This window comes from Danaus plexippus, chromosome 11, assembly GCF_018135715.1.
Source record: "Danaus plexippus chromosome 11, MEX_DaPlex, whole genome shotgun sequence".
In the NCBI taxonomy this organism is placed as follows: Eukaryota; Metazoa; Arthropoda; class Insecta; order Lepidoptera; family Nymphalidae; genus Danaus; species Danaus plexippus.
In genome coordinates, this window is record NC_083544.1 from 1,965,818 (window position 1) to 1,993,541 (window position 27,724).

At 33.8% G+C, this 27,724-nt stretch overlaps 4 protein-coding genes across 5 annotated transcripts; 2 read left to right on the top strand and 2 right to left on the bottom strand.

Annotated features, from left to right (window-relative positions):
• The first annotated feature begins 4 nt into the window (after positions 1-4).
• On the top strand, positions 5-3,672 carry LOC116765959 (carboxylic ester hydrolase-like). The gene is made up of 5 exons (XM_061521820.1): positions 5-138; positions 1,290-1,429; positions 1,641-1,772; positions 1,870-3,155; positions 3,390-3,672. Exons 1-5 carry the CDS (start codon positions 78-80, stop codon positions 3,562-3,564), a joined length of 1,794 nt encoding a protein of 597 aa, XP_061377804.1. The 5' UTR covers positions 5-77; the 3' UTR covers positions 3,565-3,672.
• Positions 3,673-4,068: 396 nt separating this feature from the next.
• On the bottom strand, positions 4,069-5,306 carry LOC116765728 (transcriptional repressor RHIT). Its single transcript, XM_032655308.2, has 3 exons — positions 5,196-5,306; positions 4,769-5,015; positions 4,069-4,595 (listed from the first exon to the last, which is right to left on the bottom strand). The coding sequence occupies exons 1-3, from the start codon at positions 5,304-5,306 to the stop codon at positions 4,069-4,071; spliced, it is 885 nt and encodes a 294-aa protein (XP_032511199.2).
• A 382-nt stretch (positions 5,307-5,688) lies between these two features.
• On the bottom strand, positions 5,689-19,029 carry LOC116766002 (radial spoke head protein 3 homolog). The gene is made up of 9 exons (XM_032655654.2): positions 17,670-19,029; positions 16,355-16,460; positions 13,053-13,208; positions 12,662-12,790; positions 12,362-12,565; positions 11,871-12,033; positions 10,392-10,478; positions 10,190-10,321; positions 5,689-6,313 (listed from the first exon to the last, which is right to left on the bottom strand). The coding sequence occupies exons 1-9, from the start codon at positions 18,470-18,472 to the stop codon at positions 6,300-6,302; spliced, it is 1,794 nt and encodes a 597-aa protein (XP_032511545.2). The 5' UTR covers positions 18,473-19,029; the 3' UTR covers positions 5,689-6,299.
• A 2,675-nt stretch (positions 19,030-21,704) lies between these two features.
• On the top strand, positions 21,705-26,731 carry LOC133319044 (uncharacterized). Of its 2 annotated transcripts, none has more exons than XM_061521995.1 (4): positions 21,705-21,919; positions 21,986-22,471; positions 22,554-23,055; positions 23,128-26,731. In XM_061521995.1, exons 2-4 carry the CDS (start codon positions 21,992-21,994, stop codon positions 26,457-26,459), a joined length of 4,314 nt encoding a protein of 1,437 aa, XP_061377979.1. In that variant the 5' UTR covers positions 21,705-21,919; positions 21,986-21,991; the 3' UTR covers positions 26,460-26,731. The 2 variants fall into 2 exon arrangements, with proteins under 2 accessions (XP_061377979.1, XP_061377978.1); XM_061521994.1 differs by having other exon boundaries at positions 21,705-21,901.
• The last annotated feature ends 993 nt before the right edge of the window (positions 26,732-27,724 follow it).

Genomic DNA, 27,724 nt, shown 5'->3' on the forward strand with positions numbered 1-27,724 from the left:
AACGTAAACCCTTTCAATTGGATGTCAGCATAATAATCAATATTATAAATACCTACTATAGTTTCAACTTTCTTGTGATGTACATTAATTGTTTCGTGATAAAAAATTCATCGCCGCTTTGGATTTCAACTAAAATTGGTAAGAAATTTAAAGAATGTTTTATGATATGTTATAGGATAATAAAAAGAAAAATCCAGTTGTCTCCGTCTTTTTTTAAAGTCCTTTTCGTATTTCTTCGTTTGTGTGAATTTTAACTTCACAGAATCAAATATAAATAACGTTACTTGTATGTATGTCGTTAAATTAAAATCAATAAAGCTGGATGTGAAAACTGAATGACGTAATATACTTATGCATTAGCTGTATACGAGAGTGCTATAAAATGAAACTAATATTTTTCGGATACACTACGCGTGATTTATTTTTGTAAAAAACTACATACTCCCGACGTTTCGGTCACTTTTCAGCAACCGTGATCACGGGCAGACGAGATGTGAGATCTGATCTAAATCACGCGTAGTTTATCCGATAAATATTAGTTTCATTTAAATGAATAAAACTTGCGAAAATCTTAGATCTCATAAGTGCTATTAAATATGAACAAACAGGAAAAAATATATTATAATTTTAGTTTCTCTTGGTTATAAGGGTTCAACGTATAATTAATCAACCAGTTTTCACGAAGTTTACTCTCCAAATATTGGACATACCTATCAATACATTTTTATTCGCAACCGTGACCTTAATTTAATTCTATATGATACATTTTTCTGTGGTTATACTCGTGCGCTTATTTAGTTTATATAAATATATGTGTACTAGGAAATTTAAATAAAAACTACAGTTTTTGGATACCTAGAATAAGATATTGCAAAATAATCGAAAAGTGAGATTAAAATAAAGAATATTATTATAATAAGCGAAATAAATACAAAACACGTATTATATATTATAATGTTTTGGATTTTTCTTATTTATAAAATTAATTTATAAATTAAGTATGTACCCGATAAAGCTTTAAATATCAGTACAAATATAATAATCACTTCGAAAAAAGTAATGATTACTTCCTCTCTTGTTCCAATGAATTTCCCTATTTAAATCTTATTATTAATTATATATGAGCAAAAACGCTTTTACTCTAGCAAATTATATGAACAAATACAAATGTCTTTAATAAATTAATTTCTATTTTGGTACGGAACCTTTAAATTATTCTCCTCACTTCGTTACTGCTTAAGGAAAATGATATCAGAAACAACTAAACAAAACAATCTCTTACAAGACAGCGCTCTGGCATTACACCCAGTTTATGCGTCAGCGACACTCACAAATAATATACAGAGACGAGACGATGTGTAAAAAGGAATTTAATTTATTTATTATACTACAACTGATTATCACTGTAGTGGTCGCAACTGATAAAAACGTAAGTAAAGCATTATATTAACTATTTTAATTTAAATAAAAAACAGTAATTTATAACACCAGTACCTACCGCAAAGAATGTTATCATAAACAGCTCAGAAGCTGTTGTAAGAATGACATTATTTGAATTTGTTTTAGTCGTGTACTTGTAATATTTTGCGGCGGCGAAATATTTTTTTGTGAAAGTGACTTCTGTTTTATCACAATTTCAGAACGATCCAATCGTGAGGATTCAAGAAGGTAAACTGAGAGGAGTAGGTGGGAAACTCGTTGATGGATCTCAGTATTATAGTTTTAAAGGAATACCGTACGCAACACCACCATTAGGAAATCTCCGTTTTAAAGTAAATACATTTTTATAATAACAAATACATGCATACGCATACAATGCATATATATGCATCGATGTTAATAATTTCAACTGTTGTTATTCAATCTTAGGCACCCCTACCGCCACGGCCTTGGGAAGGTGTACGCGATGCTTCAAAATTCGGTTCCATTTGTACCCAATATAATTCAACTATAAAAGCGGCTGTTGGTGAAGAGGATTGTTTATTTTTGAACGTCTATACAAAAACACTAAACGAAAATGATCAGATTCCTGTGATGGTGTATATTTTCGGTGGCGCGTTCTCAGAAGGATCTGGCGATTTCTTTTTAGGAGACTTCCTTTTACAGCATGAAGTTATTTTAGTGACATTCAATTATAGGTTGGAATTGCTTGGTTTTCTGTCATTGGAAAACGAGGAAGTACCAGGGAATGCAGCCATGAAAGATCAAGTTGCAGCACTGAAATGGGTTAAAAATAATATACAATTTTTTGGAGGAAATCCAAAGTCTGTTACACTTTTCGGCGAGAGTGCTGGTGCTTCAGCTGCTACTTATCATATGTTTTCCAGAATGTCAAGAGGCCTTTTTCATAGAGTAATAGCTCAAAGTGGTGTAGCCATTCATGATGTCGCCGTCGATGCGAGAGCAAGGGCTTTTAGGGCTGGAAAGATTCTAGGAATCGATACAACATCTGAAAAGGAGTTGCTAGATTATCTTAGAAAATTAGACGACAAACGTCTCGTAAACTTAACTGTTGCTACTCTAACACCTGACGAAATGTTGAGGGGACCGCCAGCTCAATTCGTTCCAGTTATTGAGAAAAGAATTCGCAATTTTGAAGCATTCATAAGTGAACATCCAGTAAAGATGTTAGTCGAAAATAAAATAAACAAAGTACCTTTAATGATCGGATATAATTCCGCAGAAGGTTTGATTGCTGTGAATTTTCAAGCGACTCTGTTAGATAATTACAATAAAGAACCGTCTTACTATATTCCCAAAGAGGTTGTAGACAGAGTCACTCCAAAACAGTTGCGTAACATAGGAGATAGGATAAAAAAGTTCTACGTTGGAAATGGGAATTTTACAACAGATGATTTAGATACAATCTCTGATTTGATTACAGATTTACATTTCTCGTATCCTGATCACAGATTCGTTAATTTATACGCATCCTTATACGAACCAATCTATATGTACAGATTTAATTTCGTAACGAAGTTAAACATAGTAAAAATTGCTCTCGGACATAGCAAATTAAAAGGTGTATGTCACGCTGATGATCTATTTTATTTGTTTTATAATTACTTAAACGAGGAACTGTATAAAACTGATGAGCAATTACGAGACATCGTGTTTAAAGTGACTAAATTGTGGACAGATTTCGCTAAAACAGGGTAAGTAGAATATTATAATTATAATTGATGTAATGGGTCTTATATTTGTTTTTCATCACGAACTATGTAGGTAACATTAAAGCAACTTACACTATGTAATCAATATTATTATAGCTTCTCGTTATAACTTACTTTTTTTATTTAATCACTATGTAGTTATCATTTTGTACCCTGAGTGTTCTTTGTATCCTCAAGACTATTTTAAATATGACATTGTTTTGCGTATTGTTTCAGACGTCCAACGCCATCTAACTACTTTGGAGTAATTTGGAAGCCATATACAAAGCAAGGGAAAGAGTATTTTAATATTGAGGAATCTTTTTCTATGGGAAACTATGCCGATGGAAGAAGAATGGAGTTGTGGAATAGTGTTTATGCTGAAGCTGGGTTGCCGAATATATCCAATTAAAAAAAAAACAAATCTCCAAATAAATAATGACCCCAAATTTTTTGTAATTATAATTTATATGCACATCTTTTTACATATTTACAATACAAACGTACCTACAATAGAGAATGTTTTATTTCTATCCAAAATTATTAGTATTTACAACAATCTTAATTGAGATTGTGATGTGTTAAAGGAATAATACTTACAATATCCATATTCACAATAGATGACACCGATAGGGTTTACATAGATTTTCAATATTTGAAACACTTGAGGGAGGCTGTATAAAAATAAAGTTTCACTTTTATGATAAAGCCTTATTCATTATGATATGTAAATCGGAGATTAATCGCATTGCTTGCTCTTTGGCCTTTTACCTAGTCTACATATTAAAAGCCTTTTCAGGTTCTTGAATTTGTTACAATACTTCGTCACCAATTAAGCTAAAGAACAGTTATTTTTCATAGATTGTGTCCTCTGATTTTAAAACCTTTGATTCATTGACAAAATGTACATCGTTTATCAAGTATCACTCTGAGCGGATAAGGCATGTGGATGGTGAGATCGCAAATGTCTTAAGAGATCTCGTTTCCGGGCTAAAGGCTTATGACATAAACTACACGCGTGTGCTTCACTCGATCCGGAACTGGACGCATGCAAGCGAACGTGCTTATTAAGATTGCTGGGATCACCAAAAGCTCGTAAACAGTGTCTACACCTAAGCGGCTTGTAGCCTGTGTGAGTTCTTATATGAATTTTTAAGCCATATTTCCTAGAGTATAACTTCCCGCAATACAAACAGATGTGTCCATCTCTGGAACGGCCCCAAGCTGCTGCTAACGCTTCCAACTGAGCTGGGTCTGCGGTAATCGGTAATGTCGGTAAGGGCGAAACTGGCGTGATTGATAGTGCTGTTTGGAGCTTTATAATGCACCTTCTCCAAAAGACATGAGGGTCGAAGGGATGGCAAGCCAGAAACAGGTGCACTTTCAAGAGATTTGGATGTTCAAACTCTGTTCGGCAGTCGTGGCATGTGTAAGTTTTCTTGCCTGTAATGAAATATATTTGGAATAAAAGGAAATGAATATTAGTGGTAATCTTATTATTAGAAAAAAAAATATCTTTGACACTATCAAATGTTCATTAATACAATGAAATGAAAAGTCAAAGAAATTATGACTTACTTCTCAAAAACAGTAAGCGTATGCATTTAATGATGTACCTGTGATATTTCTAAGTGTTAGAAATGGCATATCCAGATGCGCCAAGAGAACCTCATCGAACCACAGCATCATTTCGTGCATTGGTGGCGTGTCAGTCAATATTCTCACACGCAATCTGGCCCCGGATTCAAGACATAGAAGAGCACTGGCAAGAGGCAGAGTAGGAGCAAGTTGGGAGGTACACACCGCCAAGGCTATACCTCCTCGCGCTGTGAGCTGATTTCCTGAATCCAGTTCTAGGTATATCTGAGATTGGGAAGACAGTTTTAGTGGTCTTATAGAAATAAATTAAAAATTTCTAAATATATATATAATATTTTTATTTTGTTCTCACTCTTATGAGTCACTTTAAAAAAAATCTGCCTTATTGTCCCTAAAAAATTCTTGGACATAAATATATAATACATATTAGTATTAGGTACTTACATTTTCCTTCACTCCACTATGAACAGCCTCAGCGAGATCTCTAAGCGGGAAATCGTCGGAATGGCATCCCCGCCGGAGACCACGTCTCGACAGTACCCGGGTTTCCTCCATTATACACACAACCATACGGATGAAGTAACAACTGATTTTATTTATTAACCTTAACTAAAATGTCTGAAGCTTTCAATTCGACTATATTTTTTTATACTCCAGGAACGTATTGAGAGGATCGTTCGCAGGTACGAGAGCAAGTGGTGACAGGTTCAGTTTTCTATCCTATATATATGAAGGTCCAGAGGGCCGAGGGTGCTATACCCTCCGCAAATCTGTCAGTGATTAAACAATTGTTATTAAATCGCGGGGTGCATTACGCCCTCCCCACATACCGAGACTAAACGCATTGACCATTTTAATCTTACCCCCAAATTATTGGCAACACTTTTTGTACACAATAGGGGTACATTTTGGTTTAATTTGTTAATAAAACACAACATTTGATTGCAAAAATTTTATTTAAAAACTTTAACAAGATCACGTGACTTCACCAACTTTTAATTTATTCAGTTAATCTTCGAAATGTCCTAACATAGTACACTATGCTTTCAAAGTGTATAACTTACCTTTTAAAACGTAATCATAACACGATAATTTGGGATTATTAATATTCTTATACAATCAAACAAAAGTTTAAAAGAATTTTGTTGCTAAAATTTTTGATTTCACGTAACTTTAAGTTAACAAAACAGTAACAAATATTTTATAACCACACAACATTAATTACATAATAATTAGTGCAAATGAGTGTATGAGCATTTTTAACCCACAGTTGTATAAGTCATCTCAATGGATATGATTTTATAAATCATCGATGCAAAACTCTCATAAAATATAATGAAATAGTTAATCGAATAGAAATACGCAAATAATAAAGTTATTTTAATTTATGTACAACATTAATCAGCTTTTTGTCGACATTTCTTTATGGACTAACATTAAAATGTTGGTTAATTTATAAAACAATTTAAATAAATACGTCTAATGTACTACAACTAGTTCTCACGTTGACAATCTAACGTAACTCCTTACGAATGCCGTTTCCCTCGGCTATTCTTCATTCACTGAAATAATAAAAGATAATTAGGACGGCGCTAGCGCGTGAAAGGGTCCGTACCATAAAAAGGCTTTGAAATTGTCAAATACATCAACTCATCTCATTATTATCACATCGCACAGAGATTAAAAAAAAAAAGACAACATTTTTATAGTTTTAGTCGACCATAAATTTATCTTTTATAACTTTTCTAGATACTATTATTTTTAACAAAGTTTACATGAAACAGATTGACTTCAGAATACAAAAATTTCATAATTTTCCGCGTACAATGATATGAGAAGTTTTTATTTTGCATTTTTTTTTCTGTATATCTCGTCTCTTTTAACCAAAAATAATATATTAAATGTAAAAATAATAAAAAAAAATTACACGAAGGCTTGGATCATTATTGGTAGAATATTCATAATAACGTTCCTAATAAATTCATAAAGGTGGACATAAACAAAACTGTAAAAATAAATAAATAAAAAAATATCCAATACTTAAATAACATTTCATGAAGTTTAAATGTCATACAAAAGGAAATGTGAAGCACAAATGACACTTGACATAATCCGTGCTCATGGACTACGGAACAAATAATACGTAGTTTATATTGTAATAACTGCGCACGTGGGTATAGAAACTTCTTTATTGACGTTAAAAAAAATAAAAGATGTAGCATAAATAGTATTTATAATGTTCCTAATTTAAAATAATATTTTAAAAGGGTGTGTACGCTTTCGGAATTTAATTTAATTGATATTTTCATTAAATTAACATTTAATAACTAACCTATAAAATTTGTTTGTAAGACAGATTAAATATATTTTTTTTAATATATTCAACCAAATCATATTTTTAATCTGTCGGTAAAGCAAAAAACCAAAAGGGCAAGGGTTTAAACTAATCGTTCGGTGAATACCGCGTGTTTTTATGAAGTGCACCAAATTGAAACATTTAAGCTCTTTACATTATTATTGTATTGTTAGAGGCGACGAATTGCAGCTGCACAAATATGAACTATATAGTCGAAATACAGCTCTATCACACATTAATAAGATTGATTTCAGCTTGAACTAGTATTGGTCGTCAGTTTCAATTATTTTAACGATATTTTGTTTGGCGAGATGAGTACAGTAGATAGTGTTGCAGGAGGGACATGACTGTTGGTGTCTCCGCTAATGTCCGGAGAGTGCTGCAAAAATATTTACATTGCGAAATATTGGAAACTCGATATCAACTGTTAGTAGAGGTTTCCGAGTAATATCAATTAGAATATTAAAGATCGATGCTTTACTAAAACGTAACAAATTGCCTATTCACAAAGACAGACTAAATAGAATTAGGTGAAAGAAATAGTCAGCACGATAATATGAAAGTTTTAAATAGACTTTACTAAGGTTGTATGTCTAGTTACAAATACATTAAAACTTTATATGTAGTGAACTGACGTGACAAAAGTTATAGGTCGGTATAACCATAGTTTTCGTGTTTATTAATATAACAGAACCGAAACGAATCGCATAATATTTCTTATTAATTACAAAACATACAAGCGGTTATTTTTCATTCAACTTTCTCATATATCAGTTCGTCTATCAAAGACTGTAAGTAATAATTCATTGTTATAATATAAACAGTGAGGGAAATGTCAGGTGTACTTGAACATTTAGCACTCACAACGATGTGCTTAAAGTATTACAGAGTTTATCGCACTCGGATTGAATTAAGATAGGCATCTGTACGCGGTTGATGCTGGGCACGGTGTACTCTCAGTTCGGCATATTTGGACGTACTGTATTTATAAAATAATTAGATTGTTTTAATAAACACTATTATAATAAAAAAAAACTGAAGTTTTAAAGTTAGTCAAGTTACGGAACACTTATATTTCGTTAGTATTTAGTTTTACTTGAATGAAGTTGGGTGCATGTGAAAAGCTCACAAATTAATATATAGTATAAGTATCTTTAAGACGGAATTGAAAGGAACCTTATTAAAACTGTTCTCTTGCATTTGGCTTGAGTTCAAAAACAATGATACGTTTAGGTAGTAACTCTCAAAAATAAACCCTATTGACCTATGAATGTATAATGTAACGAACAATATCAAATAAATACACCTTTTATTTCTAATACTTCGATGTAAAACTTTAAGAAAAGATTAATTATAAATAAACCTAGATAATTCTTAGGTTTCGGTCACTTGTAGAGTAACTAACCGGGACACCCCCGGGTTGTGCACGTGCGACCAATTGACTAGCGCAGGCGCACGTTATCAGCCATTAACATTTATTATTTAAATCATATCTCACTTACAATCTTCACGGGGTTCTATATTTCGTTACTTATACGATTGGTTTGCGCTACTGACATATTAAGTAACATTTAAATGGTCTTTTTAAATTATTTTTCATAATAAAGTTAAATTTACACCGCCCATACCCATACAGATATTCGCAACAAAGTGACAAAGTGAAAATTCTGTACATATAAATGTTAAAAATTTCAAGTAGGAAGTAGGATGAAGTCTATAAAAAAATACGATTTTAATTTCTTAACTTTTTCGTATTATAATAGACTTACTTCTGCCTAAAGGAAAATATATGAAAAGGATTATTGTAATGATATCAACGATTTTCGTGTGTAAACAATTAAATGAGAATGAAGTTTTTCGGGTAAAAGTAGTAATAGTGATGAGGATATATGACAACTGTTGTATTTCGCTACTTGAACTACTCTCACAATCTATTTTATTATTCTCATATTTTTTTTTATTATTCCTTCTATCTTGGCATCACCTGTTATTTCACACGTTATCTTTCTTAATAATTATTTATATATATATACATATACAAGTTTTTACAGAATATAGTTGTATACTAAATCATTACTAACCTTCACATTTACTCTATGAAAAAAGTGTCTGAAATATTAAGTAATTCTCGTCGAATAAAAAAAAAAACCTCCAAAAAGCTATCCAAGCGACCAACAAATCTAATAGTCGTATTACCACTAATTACACAACAATGGCCTCCTTTATATACGTTCAAGTGAATTATTTTAAAATTGACAATAAACGCACGTGCACCGGCGAGGGCGAGTGTGACGTCAAAACGACATTATAATATCATCACACCGTAACACCCTCAATACTTCGTGACCGCAAACTAACCAACTGATAAATACAAACAAATATAACGTATATATCAAAAAGCATAAGAGCTGGAATCGCTTGTATGTTTTAACCGTGAAATATCTACCACCCTTCGTATACACTAGCGGTTGTACTACGCTTAATGATTCAATAATACGGAATAAATTCGCTTGACAATTCGGATGACAGCGCTTCACTCTAGGAGATTTTATCTTTTAGGTTTGAGCGAACTTATTACATATGTATATGAAAATATGAATCATATTCCTATAAAAGATAATTTTGACTAGTAATGATTGGCAACAGATTGCTGTAAGCTAATAGGGATGGCATATCGCTGTAATGATCGTATTCATAGCACGTGGCGCGCGTGACGGATGCGCGCGCGCCGCCTTGACAGGTTGCACTTGTTGCTATATTGATTTGGGTAGAACGCAATGATATATTGGATCCATAAGTATATAATATTGAATATGTATATTATTGCAACCTTAATGTGAATTCTTATTCATAAATGTTAATAATCCTAATATATGTATACAAGAGTACTTGATTTATTTTTTATAACCTCTATCATAAAATACAAGAATACTCGATGCTGTGAAAATGTAAAGTTTCACGAGTTTTCAAAACCTTAAAATATATTTTTGTATATGAAATATGTTTACATTGAATTGAATATGAAGAATGTGATTTATAGTGAACATGATGCATTGTTTTAGCCACGAGGTGGCGTACTCACTTTCGGCTTCGACTTCTCCCTCTAATTCTGACATTGGCGTGATCGACTCCGGTGGTGATACTCTTTGAGCCTCAGTTTCTCCGACAGCTCCGTATAGTTCAGCCCGAGCCTCGACTACGTCTCGTACAATTTCTGTATTAAACGGAATAGTTTAGTATGCATAGATAAAAAATCCAAAATCAACCAAACATAGCATTTTTACCGGTGATAACGTCCCTGCTTGTTATGATCGACTCCAACTCTTGAGAGACTTCTTGCACAAGCCAAGGCATAAATTCGTCTTCGACGCCTGTAATTGAAATATTTATCTATAAAGTAAAACTTTGGCTCTAATAAAATCATCTTCGTCGTGTGATCTAAGACTTTCGCGAGTATTCATTTAAATGAAATTAATATTTTCGGAATAAAACGCTTTTTTCTCATCTCAACTGCCCGTGATCACGGTTGGTGCAAAGTAACCGAAACGTCGGAGGTAGGTAGTTTTAGAAAATAATAAAATAACGCGTAGTAATCCGAAAATATAAGTGTCATGTTCAACGTATAAATAGAGTTAAGTGATTCTGTTTGTTAAAAGTTAAATTATTTTGTTGCACATAAATGAAACTAGTATTATTCGGATTTACAGGAGGTGTCACACCTCGAGACACCTCGTCTGCCCGTGATCACGGTTGCTGCAAAGTAACCGAAACGTCGGGATTATGTAGTTTTTAAATAATAAAATCCGCGTAGTAAATCCGAATAATACTAGTTTCATTTAAATGAATACTCGCGAAAATCTTAGATCTCATTTTGTTGCACATTTTTTTTTATTATGTTGCTACTATACATTTAACATTGTAATAGTTGCCATAGTAAAAATAATAAAATACTTAATGTAATTTTCTTCAGTTTTTGTATTGTAGATACTAATGATTGGATACATTATGACGCAACACGATGCTTCACGTGAAATATACCGTGATCGATTTTTTGGTAGACTGCCATAACTTTATTTTAGTGTAAAAAAATATATTTGATTGAAAAAATATTTTTAAATAATCATTGCTTTTTACATGCTTACTAATGTTTAGAAATCAATTTTATAGCTTATATTTTTTTTGCTAATAAAGCAGATAAATGCATAGTTTGATTTTATTTTAAAACATTTTTTATAATTTGTAAAATTTGTATACTCAACTAACCGTAAATCCGTCTTACAGATCACTAGAACTAAGAACCAAGTTTAGATTACATAATAGTTTGATAAAGTGACAGGTTAAGTGGTTATTTGAGCAAAAAATACTTATATAGCAAGAACTAACGCTGCTCTTGTACAATTTTAGAGTCACTAGTTATACTTCTGACAGCGATCGTAAGTTACGGTGACAGTTTAAAATCAGGAGTAAGTCATTACGTGGCCAAAAAAATTTTAAATTCTGAATCTAAAACATAAGTCACAACAACATTACTACGACATCTATGACCGCTTTGAAGAGTCGTCGTCGAGATGGAAAAAACCTTGATTGTGTAATATTCCGTACCTAAAATCAACACTAATGCACTATAATTTACTGCAAATAAAACATTAGAAATATTATTTGATTTCTTTTTATATATACTATATATAAGTAATATAAGTTTAAAATCGGCTTTGAGACAAGACCTTTATAAAGGATAAAGGGTACAAAAATTTGCATCTCACCTTGCTGCATTCTCCTCACAAGGTATCCTCCGTCCCTTAGACCAGCCAGTACAGCTGGGAGAAGATCAGCTACGTAGCCATGGACCAAGGCGGCAGCAGCCACGCGGGACCGAGCCTCCCGACCAGACACTGCAGCAGCTCTTGCTTCAGCAATACGACGCTCCTGCAACACATACCCTGACTAGTGCTGCCATGTTTTGATTTATGTAAATGCAATTTATTCCTTCACAAATGATCTGACACAGCAAATTTGAAGAAGATTCCATTGACAATATTACTTTATGAAAAATGGGACCAATTCTTGTTTTAAATATTAAATTGATACCATCGATTTTTCTATGACAATGTTCTTAAAACTATCCATGGAGAAGTATATTTTGATATTTTCATCTACTTCTTTCTTATTTTGAAATGTTATTTTGAATTTACTTGCAATTATACAAAAACATTATGCAATCCATAGAAATTGGTCATCTAATAAATTAGCTCACCTTCTCTTTCTGAAGTCGTTCATCTTGCGCCGCTAATCTCTGTCTCTCAGCAAGTTCTGCATCTCTCAGTTCACGGTATCGTCTCTGTTGTTCCCTGAGAGTGGCCAGTTCTTCTTCTTGAGCCACTTCTGCTAAAGCTTGTTCTGTCGTCTTTCCGACGAGGACTTCTAGTATTGGCTGTACTTCTAGGTCGAAATCGAACAGCTGGAACAATTTAATGGATTGGATTACGATAATAAAACAAAGGAGATAGTATAAATTGGGCTGTAGTACAAATGAAGAATGTGTGGAGCTACATACGTCTCCAGGGTATATTTGAGTAGAAGCATCTGCGCCAGTCTTAGCAGGTACATATATAGGAGTTGCCGGACGGTCTACGAATAGATCTGTCTGGACTCCCACTTCCATCTCCACACCCTTATCGAACAACTGCAAAATATAATTCATAATTATTTTTAAATCAATTGCTCCAATTAAATAGTTTTTTCCGCGGACTGTTAACTAAACTGATAAGATATATCACAATAATTAATGTTTAACTATTGGATGTAAAAAATAAAACCAAAAGCCGAGACATTTGAGGTCTTTCTTTTAATTTGTCTCAATGGCATTAATATTTAAAACGTATTTTTGTTGAATAATGTGGTCCATCAAGAACGGAATGCTAGAGCTACTATATCAACTTCATCACCTCCTCCAGGTAATATTCAGTTTGTATTGGATGGTGTCGTCTTCCCGGTGCCGGGGGTGGCGTCCCAGGGCGTAATCTCGCAAGTGCTGCTCTCCGGGCCAGAGTACGTCTGCGGGTACGCGCTGCCCGAGCAGCGTTACTCTCGATGCCATCGCCCTGTGTTTAGTTATATTGAAATGAACTAACTTACTTTGTAATATGTGCACTTTTTATGAGAATATCATACCCAGAAGCAACTTTACTATAAACTTTCATATGAATTAGGTAATTAATTACTAAATGACAGAATAAACGACACAAACTATCCCACATACAATATTGCAAATATAAAAAAAAAGAATATCGGTTTTTTTTAACAATGTATAAGAAGATGACTGAGTAAGTGCAACTTATATAACGCGACTCTGTATGAAGTTAATTTTAAAAACCCCAACATTGTAACAGACCGTAGTCATTATTGAGTGCATACTTAACTAAAGTATTAACCATCAACTAGTGTTCAAACAGCCATCTTATTAATACTGCACTTTTAAAAGCTATTTGTAGTTACAGCAGAGTTTGTTAAGAAGTGTTTGTATTATATATATATATATGTATATTATCTATACTGTGAATGAATTAAGGTTCTAAGTCAACACAATTTAAGAGGTTGTCTATTATTATTTATTTTATACATGTATTCTGAAGATCGTAAAGGAATCGAACTGAAAGTGGACTTCCCGTTAATATGGAATTATAAATTAGGTTAAGTGGCACTTTCAGTGGCACAAGTTGGCGCTATGTAAATGTTGACTTCTAACGTCATAGCCTCACAAAACAGCCCCCTTTGTCATTAACGTTTAGGTCTTAAGTGACTTCTGGGAACACTTTCAAGACATATTATATGTCTTATGGGCTTTAAACTGCCAGAGCTGATTATTTAACAACATGAAAAAGATTTATTATTTTTTTGTCTTTTTTTTTTGATTTTGCAAGTTTTTTTATCCCTTAAATCTGTTGTGAGTTATATATTTTTTTAATGAATTACACCTCAAATGTAAATGGTACATAGCAATAATAAAGTATATACTTGCAATTGAATCTAATTGAATACATAATATTTTTCATAAAAATACAAGAAAAGAAACAAAAGTGAAAATCGCTGAATATTTTCTTATTATGAAGTAGTTTTATTCGGTTGTTACATTATTTCAACGTTTCCATCTATAAGGTTTGGCCTTAATGAGGCCTTAGATTCTTTTGTGCCGTGTTAGGGTGAGGGAAAAAACTTTAACTAGTTTTTGGCTGCGACTTCGACGGGCGGAGTTCGGAGGCTTTGATAGAAATGTATAAACTATGTTGAAACAATAGATATTGCATTAGCCGACCACGGCGACATCTATGGTCTGTCACGTAACTTCATACTACAGATGACTGTTATGACGTGTTACCTTCGAACTAAAGGGGATGAAAGGATAAATTATATCCTATGTCTTATTCTGATGCCAATCATATACAAAGGACATTAAATTTTTAGAAAAAATAAGTTTTGAATTTTTCCGTGATAGAGCTACAAACATCTGTACTTAAATGCATCCTCATAAAACGTTGCATTTTTTATATTAGTAAAATATTTTGAACATGATAGATCGTTAAGATGTTCTTTAAAATTATTCTAAGTCCACAATAAAGAAGATAATATGTCCCACAATTTACAACATAATATTAAACGCCGTAGTTATATAAAAATTAACTAAAACGATCTAAAAATAATGTATCCTAGTACGCATTGTATCGATCGTCACCCGCATTGAACCCGCTACTGTTTCTAATTCCTCGCGCCCCGCATGTACTCGCATTTCAGATAGCCTGCATACATTTGCAAATATTTAAGGTATTTTAAATTCATATCACAACAAAAAATATATTTTTGACTGTAGAAATGTAGCAAGGGAATTTAGTATATACAATACGTAAGGTGTATGTGAGTATTTTTATTTAGTATAGTAAAGAATGTTTAATATTGTATATGTGAGATTAGGTACCACTAAACAGTTGTCAAAAAATAATGTGAACATTTATATATATAATATTATTAACTTTCCTATTTCTATTTTCATTAATCTCGTTCCGAGGAGTTAGTTATTACACCTAAATATGTATAAGGTCATTCACCTCAGCGACTTCACGTAAAATATAAAAACCGATACCAGCCAATGCTATTTGAACATTATTTTAATGATTATTATCAAACACAATTACAGTAGATTCAAAGTAACACAGCTCAAGTATTTAGTACAGACAATTTTCATTAAAATTCCGTTTTACTATATCAAATAATTACATTTCCTAACATAGAAACAGTCACATTATAAACTTATAGTTAAAGTGTTACTTATGAATAAGATTGTTATGTTAAATGCAGGTTTTAGACAGTTAAATCACCTTTTCAGTTGTTACGACATTTACAAAATACACAGCGAGCAATCACTGTAATACGCTAGTAACGACCGGTCTTAAATAAAATGAAGTTAAAATTTTTTGTAACTGGAATAGAAAAATTAAACGGGATATTAATTTGTTGGCTTTACTTATTTTAAGTTTTTAAACATGTGAATTCTAATTTCGTTAGCAATCGATGTGTAAAGATATCAAAGGAGACCATTACAGCGCTCCTTTGGCTGTATGATAAATAGCAAAACTGCTTTTTTTTTCATATTAATATTAAATTTTTGCTTGTGTCGATGTACGTCATGATTATATGTTCCAACCGTTCTAGTAGACTCGTAGTATTGAATGTAAGCAAAAAGCATGTATACATTTCAAATGTTCATTATTTTATTAACCGCAAATTAATTTTTATAATTGACAAATAAGACTAAATTGCTATATAAAGCTATATTTGAAAAATCTTTTTTTAGATATCATTGAAGTACGGAACAAAATGAGAGAGAGATAGGACTGTTTTATACCTTTTAGTGTTGTACTGAAATTTTGAAGGAAAAAAAATTAGCAAAACAAAAATTAAGTACTATAGGCGTACTTGACCAATCATTTATATGTTTATAGGAATTTTATAATCTCAGGTTACTTCATAAAATGTTATAAATCTTGACTTACTTGAATGTTTGTTAATGTTGAATAAATGCTTGCATATAAATACATACTTATTGGCTAAATATTTACTGACAGAGTTCTTTTAGCTGGGAGTTTAGATAAGAGATATTGTAGACAATATAGTTATTCATTATACTTCCGTCATTTATTACAAGATATAACTTGTGTAATAGTATTATTGTTGACAAAAACATAAATTAACTTACAGCGGCATGAGGGTGCGAGGAAAAGGTGCTTCCTCGGACAACTCTTTTATCATGCATCAGGTTAGTATAACCCTGGCTACCAGCCACTCCCGTTGCCATGCTACCACTGAAAATAATAAAAAAATATTAAAACAACGAACATTTTAATAAATAGATATATATATTAAAAGTGTCTTAATTTAATTTTAATTTTATTTTTCATAAAATTAATTTATTTTTATTGTTATTGTAAAGTTTTTAAGATAAAGAAAGAAAAATAATTTGCGAATTTCAGAATTTGCTCTGAATATATGTGTATTATAATTCGCGTAAAGGATTTCAGAGCGTTAAATAAATTTGAAAAACGTTGGCATTATGTGACGTTAAAACTAGCTAGTTCATAACAACTTTAGACAGACATTGGAAAATCACTAGTATCAGTTTTGCAATTTCATGTATTTATAAGTAAAGGGAAATATTTTCCTCATACTAAGAAATTACTAATAAAATAATTCACATTATATTTTTCTATCAAATGAGTTAATAGTGATTTATTTCTTATAAACTATTCACCCGTAAAGCTATTTCGATATAACCGGTTCGTAATCAAAATAAATAATCTTGTTTTATGTTTTGTAACAACGATTTGAAACCTATAATATAAGCAATTTGTTTTTATAATCGTTGGTTGGACTTGATTTAAAATATTATATTTATTATCATTTACAAAACACGTATATCGTGTAATGATGTACAAAAAAACATGTTCCTACGCCTTGCACTTTTATTGAAAGTAAAAAAAGAGCCACAAATTGATAATGGACAATGCCTGAAAGTTATCTTAGTGATCAATTTATATTTCTACATTATTTAATCAAGCACATATTAAATATTTCGTAGAGGATTTTAAATTATTTAGTATAATGCTAATTAATTGCTTTTGGGTCAGATAAGATATGGGCGATTACGGGTGGCTGACCTCGCTCTGGAAGTAGGCCGTCATGCTACCCTTAGCTTGACCTGTCTATTAATAATTACACCATCGGACTTATTCTATTAAATAATTTTATTCTAATGAAAATTAATCAATTCCGAACATTATATTTAAAGTATGTATGAAATTGTAAAATATATTTTGTAATAAGTAATTTTTTTACGTAAAATCTTAAGGGTTTTTTGCTTAACGTCCAGTCTTTTGTTGTAGTCAATTGAACAGCATGCACTAGTTTCTATTGACAGTGATTTGTGTACACTCGTAATCGATACTACAGATAGTGGAGTTTTGTAGCCGGCAAATGTTGAAAGCTATAGGAATTTAAATGATAAACATACTAACACGTTGTCTGATTGTTCAAGAAGATGTTTTACCCAAGCCACTCCTGCAATGAGAGCACGGACACCTTTGAATGCTTCACTGGCATTTTTGGGTCTAGTGTTATTAATATTTGTAGGTAGACCGTTAGGTACTTTCTCAGTCTTCGTTTCTGATGCCCGCTTTGTCCTTGTAGCAACTGCTTTCGGTTTGCTTGCATATGAATAAACTATTTTCTCCCTTTCTTGAGGAGGATACAGTGTCTGCAGACCGAGCAGACAAGCCACGTCAGGCGGAGGTAGCAAAAACTGACCAGTTTTCACAGTCGTCACAAATCTTGGCTTCTCTCCTTCGCTAATACCAGACACCCTACTGCGGCTTTTACACACCGGCGATTTATCATTTCTTGAAAATTTGGATGATTCTCCATTACAAGAAATAATGTCAATACGCGGCTGGGACTGACTCAACATCTTCTTGGGAGGCGTGGAATCCTTCCAGTTAATACTGGGATTGGACGCAGCTAAAGCCCCGGCGCGGCGTCGTTGGCGTGTTGGTCGTCTGAGATTGGCTTCCAAAATTTCCTTTTCCTTTAAACGGCGAAGCTTAAAGTCAAGTGCCCGCGAGAACTTCGGATCAAGTATCGTCTGGGGGGTGACGGCCACCATCCTGTCGGTCACCTGCTCCTTACCCGTTTTCGTTACGTCTGAATCGTCATCGCGTTGAAGCGGCTTCACAATATTCACGTTCCGTTGCCCCCGGGCGTGCTTATCCTCATTATTAATAACGGTAAACGCGTTTGCTTCGCGAATATCTAGCGTTGGCATTGTCGTTACATGGTTTTTGTAATCGTCCGAGTTATGGTATATTATGGAACGAGTGGGACGTGGTGGCGGTTAGCGAGTGGCGAGTGGTGTGCGGTGGTAGCGGGCGGGTGGTCGCACTGCCGGACGACGGTCACCATGACTTACAAAAAGACGTATGAACCGCTACACACAACTCACATACAACCTTTACTAATAAGTGATTTTTAAATGCGGTACTCATAGCGCAAGCGCCCACGTGGACTTAAAACAGTAAACACAAGGGTTGCTTAAACATTTTTCCTTGATTTTGTTTGTTATATTTGGGAATCCGACGATGTTTTTCAGTTTGACGCTAGTCCTGATTATTGAACACTGTTTTCAAAATTTAATACTTTGAAGATTTTTTATTTTAAATAAACGATTTCAAATGAGGAGTAATAAACGGTCATTTCACTGTGGTCTTATTATTATAAATATAATTGGTGTATACGGATATGTCTAAGTAAACACTCCACTTACAAATTTTTTATTTTTAAAAACAAAACACTTTTATCACTACTTGTATGACGTACGTGATGTTGCCTTCAAAAGTAAGTTCTGAATGAGTAAGCCCTGATAAAGATACTCGTAGAATCTATTCACTGATAATATTCACTATGATAACAGTCAGATATTTTTCACCTTTTAGTATTTCAGTATAAACAAAAGCCATGTATGTGCCACATATTCAATTGGTTAGGTAATAAATATTAATATTTTATGTAAGTGTTTTTCAATTCATACACATGTGCATAAAGATTTGTGGGTATAGAAAGGATTTATAAAGATAAAAAGTTATAGCAACCTATGGTTTCTGTTTTGTATCCCAAATAATTAAACAAAAATTTAAACAAAGAAATGTCTTTATATAATTGAATTATTTTAACTTTATAATGAAAAAATACACTGTATATTTTAAAAACTAACAGCTAATTAAAATATATTTCAAGGTTTTCGAGGCACAAATAAATGGTTTTCAAGCAAGCCACCGGATGTGCGTTAATTTTTTATGCGTAGAAGGTAGCACGTAAACGTAGGTACAGTTCTACGAATTAGATTCAGTAGATAAAAATGTTATGGACTCTAATAATATAGAGTGATTTGTGCTATATTAACTCCGTATTTCAATTTATTTGATACGCGACTTCTCTAGAAACTTTGAAGCTCTGTTGACGTTTCTATGAATTATATAAAATTATCAGTTTCAATCGCATAGTGAACTTTGAAGTCAAATGTTACTTTGTCAATAAACTTTTCAGTTGAAATTGATATCATGACTGTTTAACATCGTCGACAGACAAATTATACATCATTGTATATCATTCTTTGGATTTTTTTTGGATATTAGATGTATTACAGAAGTCAGAATTTAAATCAATGTTTAAATAGCTCTATCAATAAGTTTTTCTTACACTAACTAGTGTAAGAAAAAGTTTTCAGAATGTTTGAAACAATACAACCCTATAAATGAACTGTAATTTTCTGTTTAGGATTAAGGTTGTAAGTAAAACGGAAACGGGTGGCGGTTGCCGGGGTTACAGTGACCACGCCGTCCCCTGGGCCCCTGATGATGGGGGACTTCTGACCCCTCCTTCTTCAAGGTTAAGGGCGTTGATCCTCTCGATTAACAGCGATATGCTAATGATTAACATCTCATACACGCCATGCTAATGTAAAGAAAGCTGCTGTTAATAGTATGTAATTTATTTTCCAACGAAAGCACCTTTAATTTTCTTATGACAAAGCAATTTGCATTCTCATTTCTTTCCATGCCAAAAATAGACTTATGGCAAGGAAGTATTAAATAAATAATCACGCAATATCCTTGGTCATCAGTGAAAATTTGCGAGGTATGCTAAGAAGTTTCTGATAGCGGAGAGCTATGTAAACGAAATGTGTAACATATTTTGACGTTGACTTAAAGAAAATATTTATAATGTTGACCTTTGGATTTACGTTTCGACTGACTGACTAAGAGTTGGGTTATTATACGTTAGACAGATACAGAAAAAGATTCCTGACATTTCTTTCGAGATCACTAGCAATTCCAAGAAGGTGTACAATTGTATAAATTACGTTTGAAATAAAGTTATAGTATAAAAGGTGTGGCTAACATTTTTACTACCAAAGACACTTAAGTTCCCGTGTCTGAAATGAAATTAGAATTACATAAGGTGTAACCTAAAAGTGTAACCAGTGTGTTTTATGTTTCTTGAAGATACAAATTCAAACTGGATATAATATATATATATATATATATTAACTTACCATTTTAACCCATAACTGCAATTCTAAGAATGATGAACAGTTAGTTGAACTATTCTGTTTAGAGCAATCAAATAACTGAAAATACAACACAAATGCATGTGATTTTATGAACTTAAATCGAAGACAGATCGTAGGTAATTGAAATATTAATTGTTAGTGAATAAAACAAATTTATTGAAGACTTTATAGTATTCAATTTCTCACCTTCTTATATTTTTTATATTAGTTACTTACGATGATGATTCTTTATATAAAAAAAGTAAAAGAATAAGTTTTTTTTAAATAAAGCCACAGGTGTATGCTAATCTTAATAATATGTACACGTTGGTTGAAAGTTATTCTTGTTTGCATTTTACTTTAATAAGTATATTGTTGATTGATCACAGCCTTTATAATTTTAAAGTATTATCCAAACATTAAAGTTAACCTTGTGATAGCATCGTCTGCTAAAAGCGAGTGTGTTTGTTTGCGTTGTGCACGCAAGCAGTCGTGCTTCGAACGACTTTTGTCAGCACAAATCATTTTATTGTTATATATATATAATAGTTAAAGAAAATCAACAAAATTTAAGATCAGCATTAAAATTTAAATAAAATTCTAAATTTAATTCACTTCACGTAAACACAAAGTAAACAGTAAACAACAAAGTTTTGTAAAGTAAGATGAATCCTATCTCTTCCTGTACCACATAGATTGCTACAAACAAATCCCTGCTAATCTATAATATAAAAATAAGTCGAGTTTTCCTTCCTGACGCTATAACTCCAGAACGCACAAACAGATTTCCACAGTTTTGCATTTGTTGAAAAGGTCTCGGGCTCCGTGAGGTTTATAGCAAAGAAAATTCAGGAAAATTTCAATAGAAAAGCGAGAAAATAGGGATATCATTTTTTTTAATACAGCGCCATCTCTGATACATAGCATGTACTACAAACCAATATTTTAAGAAGATGGCGACGGTGCGTGACACATTGTTTGACAGCTACTTATTGTTTTCTTCTCAGTTAATTTCATGTGACAAACCGGTGTGAAATTGTGAAAAAAAAGTAAAAAAAATAAGTTATTCGTTTCTTAACATTTTAATTGGAAACCATCAAAACAATCACGTGTATTGTGTACATTTTTATTCAATTTCAACAGCAGGTATTTGTCTTTAAGGTGGTAAGTTGAACTGTGTAAATTACGTGGATCGTGCATTTGAGGTTAAATTCACCACTCTGCCCATAGTTAAAAATGCCTAGAGGACGACGTGCGAACATCGGTCGCCGCACAAGACATGCAAGTCAGCAACAAGTGTATTCACAGAACTTAAGCGAAGAAAGACAAAATATAATAAGAGAAAATGCCCGATTGAGACAACGCGTGAGCACACGAAGATCATTGGCATCATACAATCGCTTGGCATTCCAATATGATCCCACTGCGAACTACAGTGATGATGAAAATTTAAATATTGGACCAATGACGACTGTATGCCGATATTGCAATGCGTTAAAGTTCAAAAGAGAAACGGCTGGATTGTGCTGCGCAAGTGGAAAAGTCAAACTGGATCCATTACTTACACCACCACAGCCACTGAAACCATTGTTCGATGGAAGTGATCCCGATTCCAGCCATTTTCTTCAACACATCCTTGAATACAATAACTGCTTTCGCATGACTTCCTTTGGAGCTAATATCATTCGAGAAGGCGGCTTCATGCCGACTTGCAAGGTAAAAGATACAACACACACGATCAAAAGTTACACCATATTCTTTAACAAATTCTTTAACAAATGATTGTTTGCAATTACAGATACAAGGACAAATATATCATTTGCATGGTTCAATGGTGCTAACACCAGATGAACCGCATCAATTTCTGCAAATATATTTCATTTCGTCGATGGTGGATCAGCTGAATGTGCGGTGTAATATTCAGGGAACACAACAGTTAAAGAGACGGATTATTGAACAGTTGCAAGCATTTTTTCACGCTAATAACGCTGTGGTTAATATGTTCAAAACAGCATTGGAACGAATGCCATCGGATACGCACAAATTTGTCATAAGAGCGGATTGTACCCCAACAGGTGAACATGTGCGAAGATTCAATGCACCCACCGTTAATGATGTTGCTGCAATTATTGTTGGCGATCCAACTAAATCGCGAGACATTGTCGTTCAGCGAAGAAGCAATATCATGCATCGTGTAAACGAGACACATCGTTTGTACGATGCGTTACAATATCCAATCATTTATTGGCAAGGGCAAGACGGATACGACATCACGTTGAAGATGGTCGATCCAATTACAAGTAAAATATTCACACACTAATTATTGCTATTATTGGTTTCCATTAACAATTCATTTAATTTTGCATTTTCAGGCGTATCAACGAATAAAAATCTAAGCGCAATGAATTACTATGCGTATCGTATGATGATTCGTACACATGAGGAGAATGTCATTCTGAAGTGCCGTCGGCTATTCCAGCAATTCGCTGTCGACATGTATGTCAAAGTCGAGACAGAACGTTTAGCGTTCATCCGATTCAATCAGGCAAAGCTACGATCTGAGGACTATATACACTTGCGTGATGCTATTCATTCAGATGGTGATGTTCAGAGTATTGGACGTCTGACGATTCTCCCATCATCTTATATCGGAAGCCCACGCCACATGCACGAATACGCTCAAGACGCTATGACGTACGTGCGAAATTATGGAACTCCCGATTTATTTATTACGTTCACTTGCAATCCGAAGTGGACGGAAATTGAACGTGAGTTGGAACCGGGCCAAAAACCGCAAGATCGCCATGACATAATCGCCAGAGTATTTCAGCAAAAACTCAAGGTCATGATGGATGTGCTTACTAAGTATCGAGTTTTTGGTGACACACGTTGTTATATGTACTCGGTGGAATGGCAGAAGCGTGGACTACCGCATGCTCATATCCTAACTTGGTTGCTGAACAAATTACATTCAAATGAAGTGGATGACATCATATCAGCTGAAATTCCTGATCCAGTCACTGATCCCCATCTACACGACATTGTGACGACACAGATGGTGCATGGACCGTGCGGTGCATTAAATCCATTATCGCCTTGCATGACTGATGGAAAGTGCACAAAACGATATCCGCGACCGTTAGTTGCTGAAACAGTTACAGGGAACGACGGATATCCAGTATATCGTCGGCGTTCAAAAGAAGATAATGGTCGAACTATCAAAGTTAAAGTTCAAAATCAAGAGATTGAGATCGGAAATGAATTCATTGTACCATATTGCCCGCTACTATCACGAATTTTTGAAACACATGTAAACGTTGAGAGTTGTCATTCGGCCAAATCAATCAAATATTTGTGCAAGTACGTCACAAAAGGCAGCGACATGGCTGTGTTTGGTATTGCGTCGGAAAATGCGAATGACGAAATCAGCAACTTCCAAATGGGCAGATACGTCAGTACTAATGAAGCACTGTGGCGATTATTTTCATTTCTAATTCATGAAAGATATCCCACAGTTGTACATTTAGCAGTGCATTTGGAAAATGGCCAAAGAGTTTACTTCACTGAAGCTAATGCAGCACAACGAGCTGAGAGACCACCATCGACAACATTGACTAGCTTCTTTGCAATGTGTGAAGCAGATCCATTCGCAGCGACGCTGATGTACGTTGAAATGCCTAAGTATTACACTTGGAATCAATCAACAAAGAAATTCCAACGTCGCAAACAAGGAACCCCAGTTCCAGATTGGCCACAGGTGTTTTCCACTGATGCACTAGGTCGCATGTATACTGTTCATCCTAGAAATGATGAATGTTTTTATTTGCGACTGCTGTTGGTAAATGTACGTGGACCAAAATCATTTGCGCATTTGAAAACTGTGAATGGCCACCAATGCCAAACATATCGAGAAGCATGTCAACTATTGGGTTTGCTAGAGAACGATTCTCATTGGGATTTAACACTTGCGGATTCAGTTGTTTCATCAAATGCGTACCAAATACGAACGCTGTTCGCAATTATCATCACCACATGTTCTCCTTCACAACCAATTCAGTTATGGAACAAATACAAAGACGACATATGTGAAGATATCTTGCATCGCTTGCGCATTCAAACGAATAATCCTGACATGCAAATAACCGATGAAATCTACAATGAAGGATTGATTCTGATTGAGGATCAATGCTTGACTATTGCAAACAAGCTACTGATTGAAGTAGGAATGATTGCACCAAATCGATCAATACACGATGCATTCAACCAAGAATTAAATCGAGAGCTGCAATACAATGTTGATACATTGCAGGAATTCGTTCAAAATAATGTGCCGTTGCTGAATGAACAGCAAAAACCAGTATACGAAACATTAATGCAAGCGGTGGACAATAATACTGGTGGTCTATTCTTCCTGGACGCATCTGGAGGAACAGGGAAAACATTTGTCATTTCATTGATTTTGGCCACTATTCGATCAACAGGTGACATAGCTTTGGCGTTAGCATCATCTGGAATTGCGGCGACTCTTCTAGATGGCGGTCGTACTGCACATTCTGCGCTTAAGTTGCCACTCAATTTAAACACAATTGAGACTCCAACATGCAATATTTCCCGATCCAGTGCAATGGGAAAATTGTTGACGCAATGCAAGCTCATTGTTTGGGATGAGTGCACAATGGCACATAAGAAATCACTTGAAGCACTCAACTTCACACTGAAGGATCTTCGGCGAAATAACAACATTTTTGGCGGCTTGATGATATTGTTGGCAGGCGATTTCAGGCAGACGTTGCCAGTAATTCCCCGTGGAACGCCTGCAGATGAATTGAATGCTTGCCTGAAGGCATCACCTTTATGGAATAACGTAAAAACATTATCGCTAACCACTAATATGAGAGTTCAACTTCAAAATGATCAAAGTGCTGCACAATTTTCAAAACAATTGTTAGCTGTTGGAAATGGAAAAGTCCCAGTTGATGCGACATCTGGATTAATTACTCTTACCAACGACTTTTGCCGATTTGTAGACTCTCAACTAGCTCTTATTGAAAATGTTTTTCCAAACATTAGTGAGAATTATCAGAATTATGCTTGGTTAAGTCAACGAGCAATTCTTGCCGCAAAGAATAATGATGTACACGCACTGAATTTCACCATTCAATCAAAAATCGATGGCGATTTGGTGACATACAAATCCGTTGATTCCATAACAAATCCCGATGATGTAGTACATTATCCAACGGAGTTTTTGAACTCTCTGGAGTTACCAGGATTTCCACCCCATAACTTGCAACTCAAAGTTGGTACAGTTATTATGATATTGCGTAATTTGAATCCACCGCGACTTTGCAACGGTACTCGACTTGCGGTAAAAAGACTTATGCCGAATTTGATTGAGGCAACCATTATTAACGGAAAGTACGCAGGTGAAAATGTATGTATTCCTCGAATACCAATGATTCCGACTGATCTTCCGTTTGACTTCAAACGATTGCAATTTCCAGTTCGCCTTGCGTTCGCAATGACAATTAACAAGTCGCAAGGCCAATCGCTTAGTGTTTGCGGGATAAATTTAGAAAATCATTGTTTTTCACATGGGCAGTTATACGTTGCGTGTTCACGAGTTGGGAAACCATCCGCTTTGTTTGTATTAACGTCAGACCAAAAAACAAAAAATGTGGTTTACCAAAGAGCACTTCAATGAAACGGTTAATTTGCGGACACGTATAACGCTTCGATTCAGTATTTACTTTGGATTCACTTTCATTTACTTAGAGAAGTTCAACTAAATAACACTTAATTTTTTTAATCGAAATGAATTCATTACTGTTGTGAAATGAAATAAAATTTTTCATTTCAAATATAAAACAAAAAAAAAATTTTTTTCTTCATCTTTTAATCACCAAACGAAACGTTACATAAAACGAAGCCATCTGGTGGCGAAACGGAGTTCGCCGGGTTTGCTAGTACATATATATATATTACAAATGCGGAAGTAACTTTGTCCGTCTGTTAAATTTCCACGACTAAACCGCTAAACCGATAACCGATTGATGAATTTTAGTATAGAGACAGATGGAACTCTGGAAAAGGACATAGGCTACCTTTTATCCCGATTCCGATCCCAATCCTATCCCAAAAGCACGCGGGTGGAATCATGAAATGCAGTTCGGATTTAGTCGCCGTAGTGGCAGAGAATAACTCTGATGTTCACGCGGATAGAGTGAGCAGAGTTAGAGAAAGAGCAGGCAAAAGCTAGTGACATATAATACATTATTTAGCCTTAATCCAGTCCTAAAAACTAAAACTACATACATACAATACATCAATCAGATAAGTATAAAAATCTATGCCACTACATAAGGAACACAGAAATCTGACAGGTTACTTTGTTTGTTAATTAAAATATTTAATGAAGACTAACAAACGCAACTATTTACTATTAATTGAAAAAAAAATAATATACATATCAATGTAGCCAATAAGAGCATCGATTTTTATAGAAGTCTGATTCTAATGACTCATAAAAATTCTACATAATAGCTAATACCATATTCTACGAAGCGAGTCTGCTACATGTTCGTAACGTCACACTACCTACGAAACCTTTTAAGCTTCATATACAATAACTTACGTGAACACGTGATTTGCTAAGATTCGAATGTTAAACTTTAAAAGTTTCTAGTAAGCACGCTGTAAGTGTCAGTTATAACTTTTTTAAAATTGTAATTCGTCTGTCACTTACACCTCAGATTACTCTACGAGTATGAAATACATATCAAAGTTATGTCATTGAAATATATTATTTTACAGAAACCTTAAATAGCCGTAAAATAAATTTTGACTCAATTTCAGTTGCGATTAATAATAAAGAAACGCTTTGATTTTAAATAGAAAACAGCGTGTTTGACCTTAAGTAGAAGCGATTGTTTTATGTACAGTGACTTTTATTACTAACTATAATAAAAC

Coding starts and splice junctions, on each gene's coding strand:
- LOC116765959 (XM_061521820.1), top strand. CDS start 78: ATGTACATTAATTGTTTCGTGATAAAAAATTCATCGCCGCTTTGGATT. Junction 1,430..1,640: donor TGGTCGCAACTGATAAAAAC/GTAAGTAAAGCA, acceptor TCACAATTTCAG/AACGATCCAATCGTGAGGAT. Junction 1,773..1,869: donor TAGGAAATCTCCGTTTTAAA/GTAAATACATTT, acceptor ATTCAATCTTAG/GCACCCCTACCGCCACGGCC.
- LOC116765728 (XM_032655308.2), bottom strand. CDS start 5,306: ATGGAGGAAACCCGGGTACTGTCGAGACGTGGTCTCCGGCGGGGATGC. Junction 5,016..5,195: donor ATAGTGGAGTGAAGGAAAAT/GTAAGTACCTAA, acceptor TCCCAATCTCAG/ATATACCTAGAACTGGATTC. Junction 4,596..4,768: donor AACACTTAGAAATATCACAG/GTACATCATTAA, acceptor ATTTCATTACAG/GCAAGAAAACTTACACATGC.
- LOC116766002 (XM_032655654.2), bottom strand. CDS start 18,472: ATGCCAACGCTAGATATTCGCGAAGCAAACGCGTTTACCGTTATTAAT. Junction 13,209..16,354: donor CCTCGCACCCTCATGCCGCT/GTAAGTTAATTT, acceptor AACTAAACACAG/GGCGATGGCATCGAGAGTAA. Junction 12,034..12,361: donor AACGACTTCAGAAAGAGAAG/GTGAGCTAATTT, acceptor TATGTGTTGCAG/GAGCGTCGTATTGCTGAAGC.
- LOC133319044 (XM_061521995.1), top strand. CDS start 21,992: ATGCCTAGAGGACGACGTGCGAACATCGGTCGCCGCACAAGACATGCA. Junction 22,472..22,553: donor GCTTCATGCCGACTTGCAAG/GTAAAAGATACA, acceptor TTGCAATTACAG/ATACAAGGACAAATATATCA. Junction 23,056..23,127: donor GATGGTCGATCCAATTACAA/GTAAAATATTCA, acceptor TTGCATTTTCAG/GCGTATCAACGAATAAAAAT.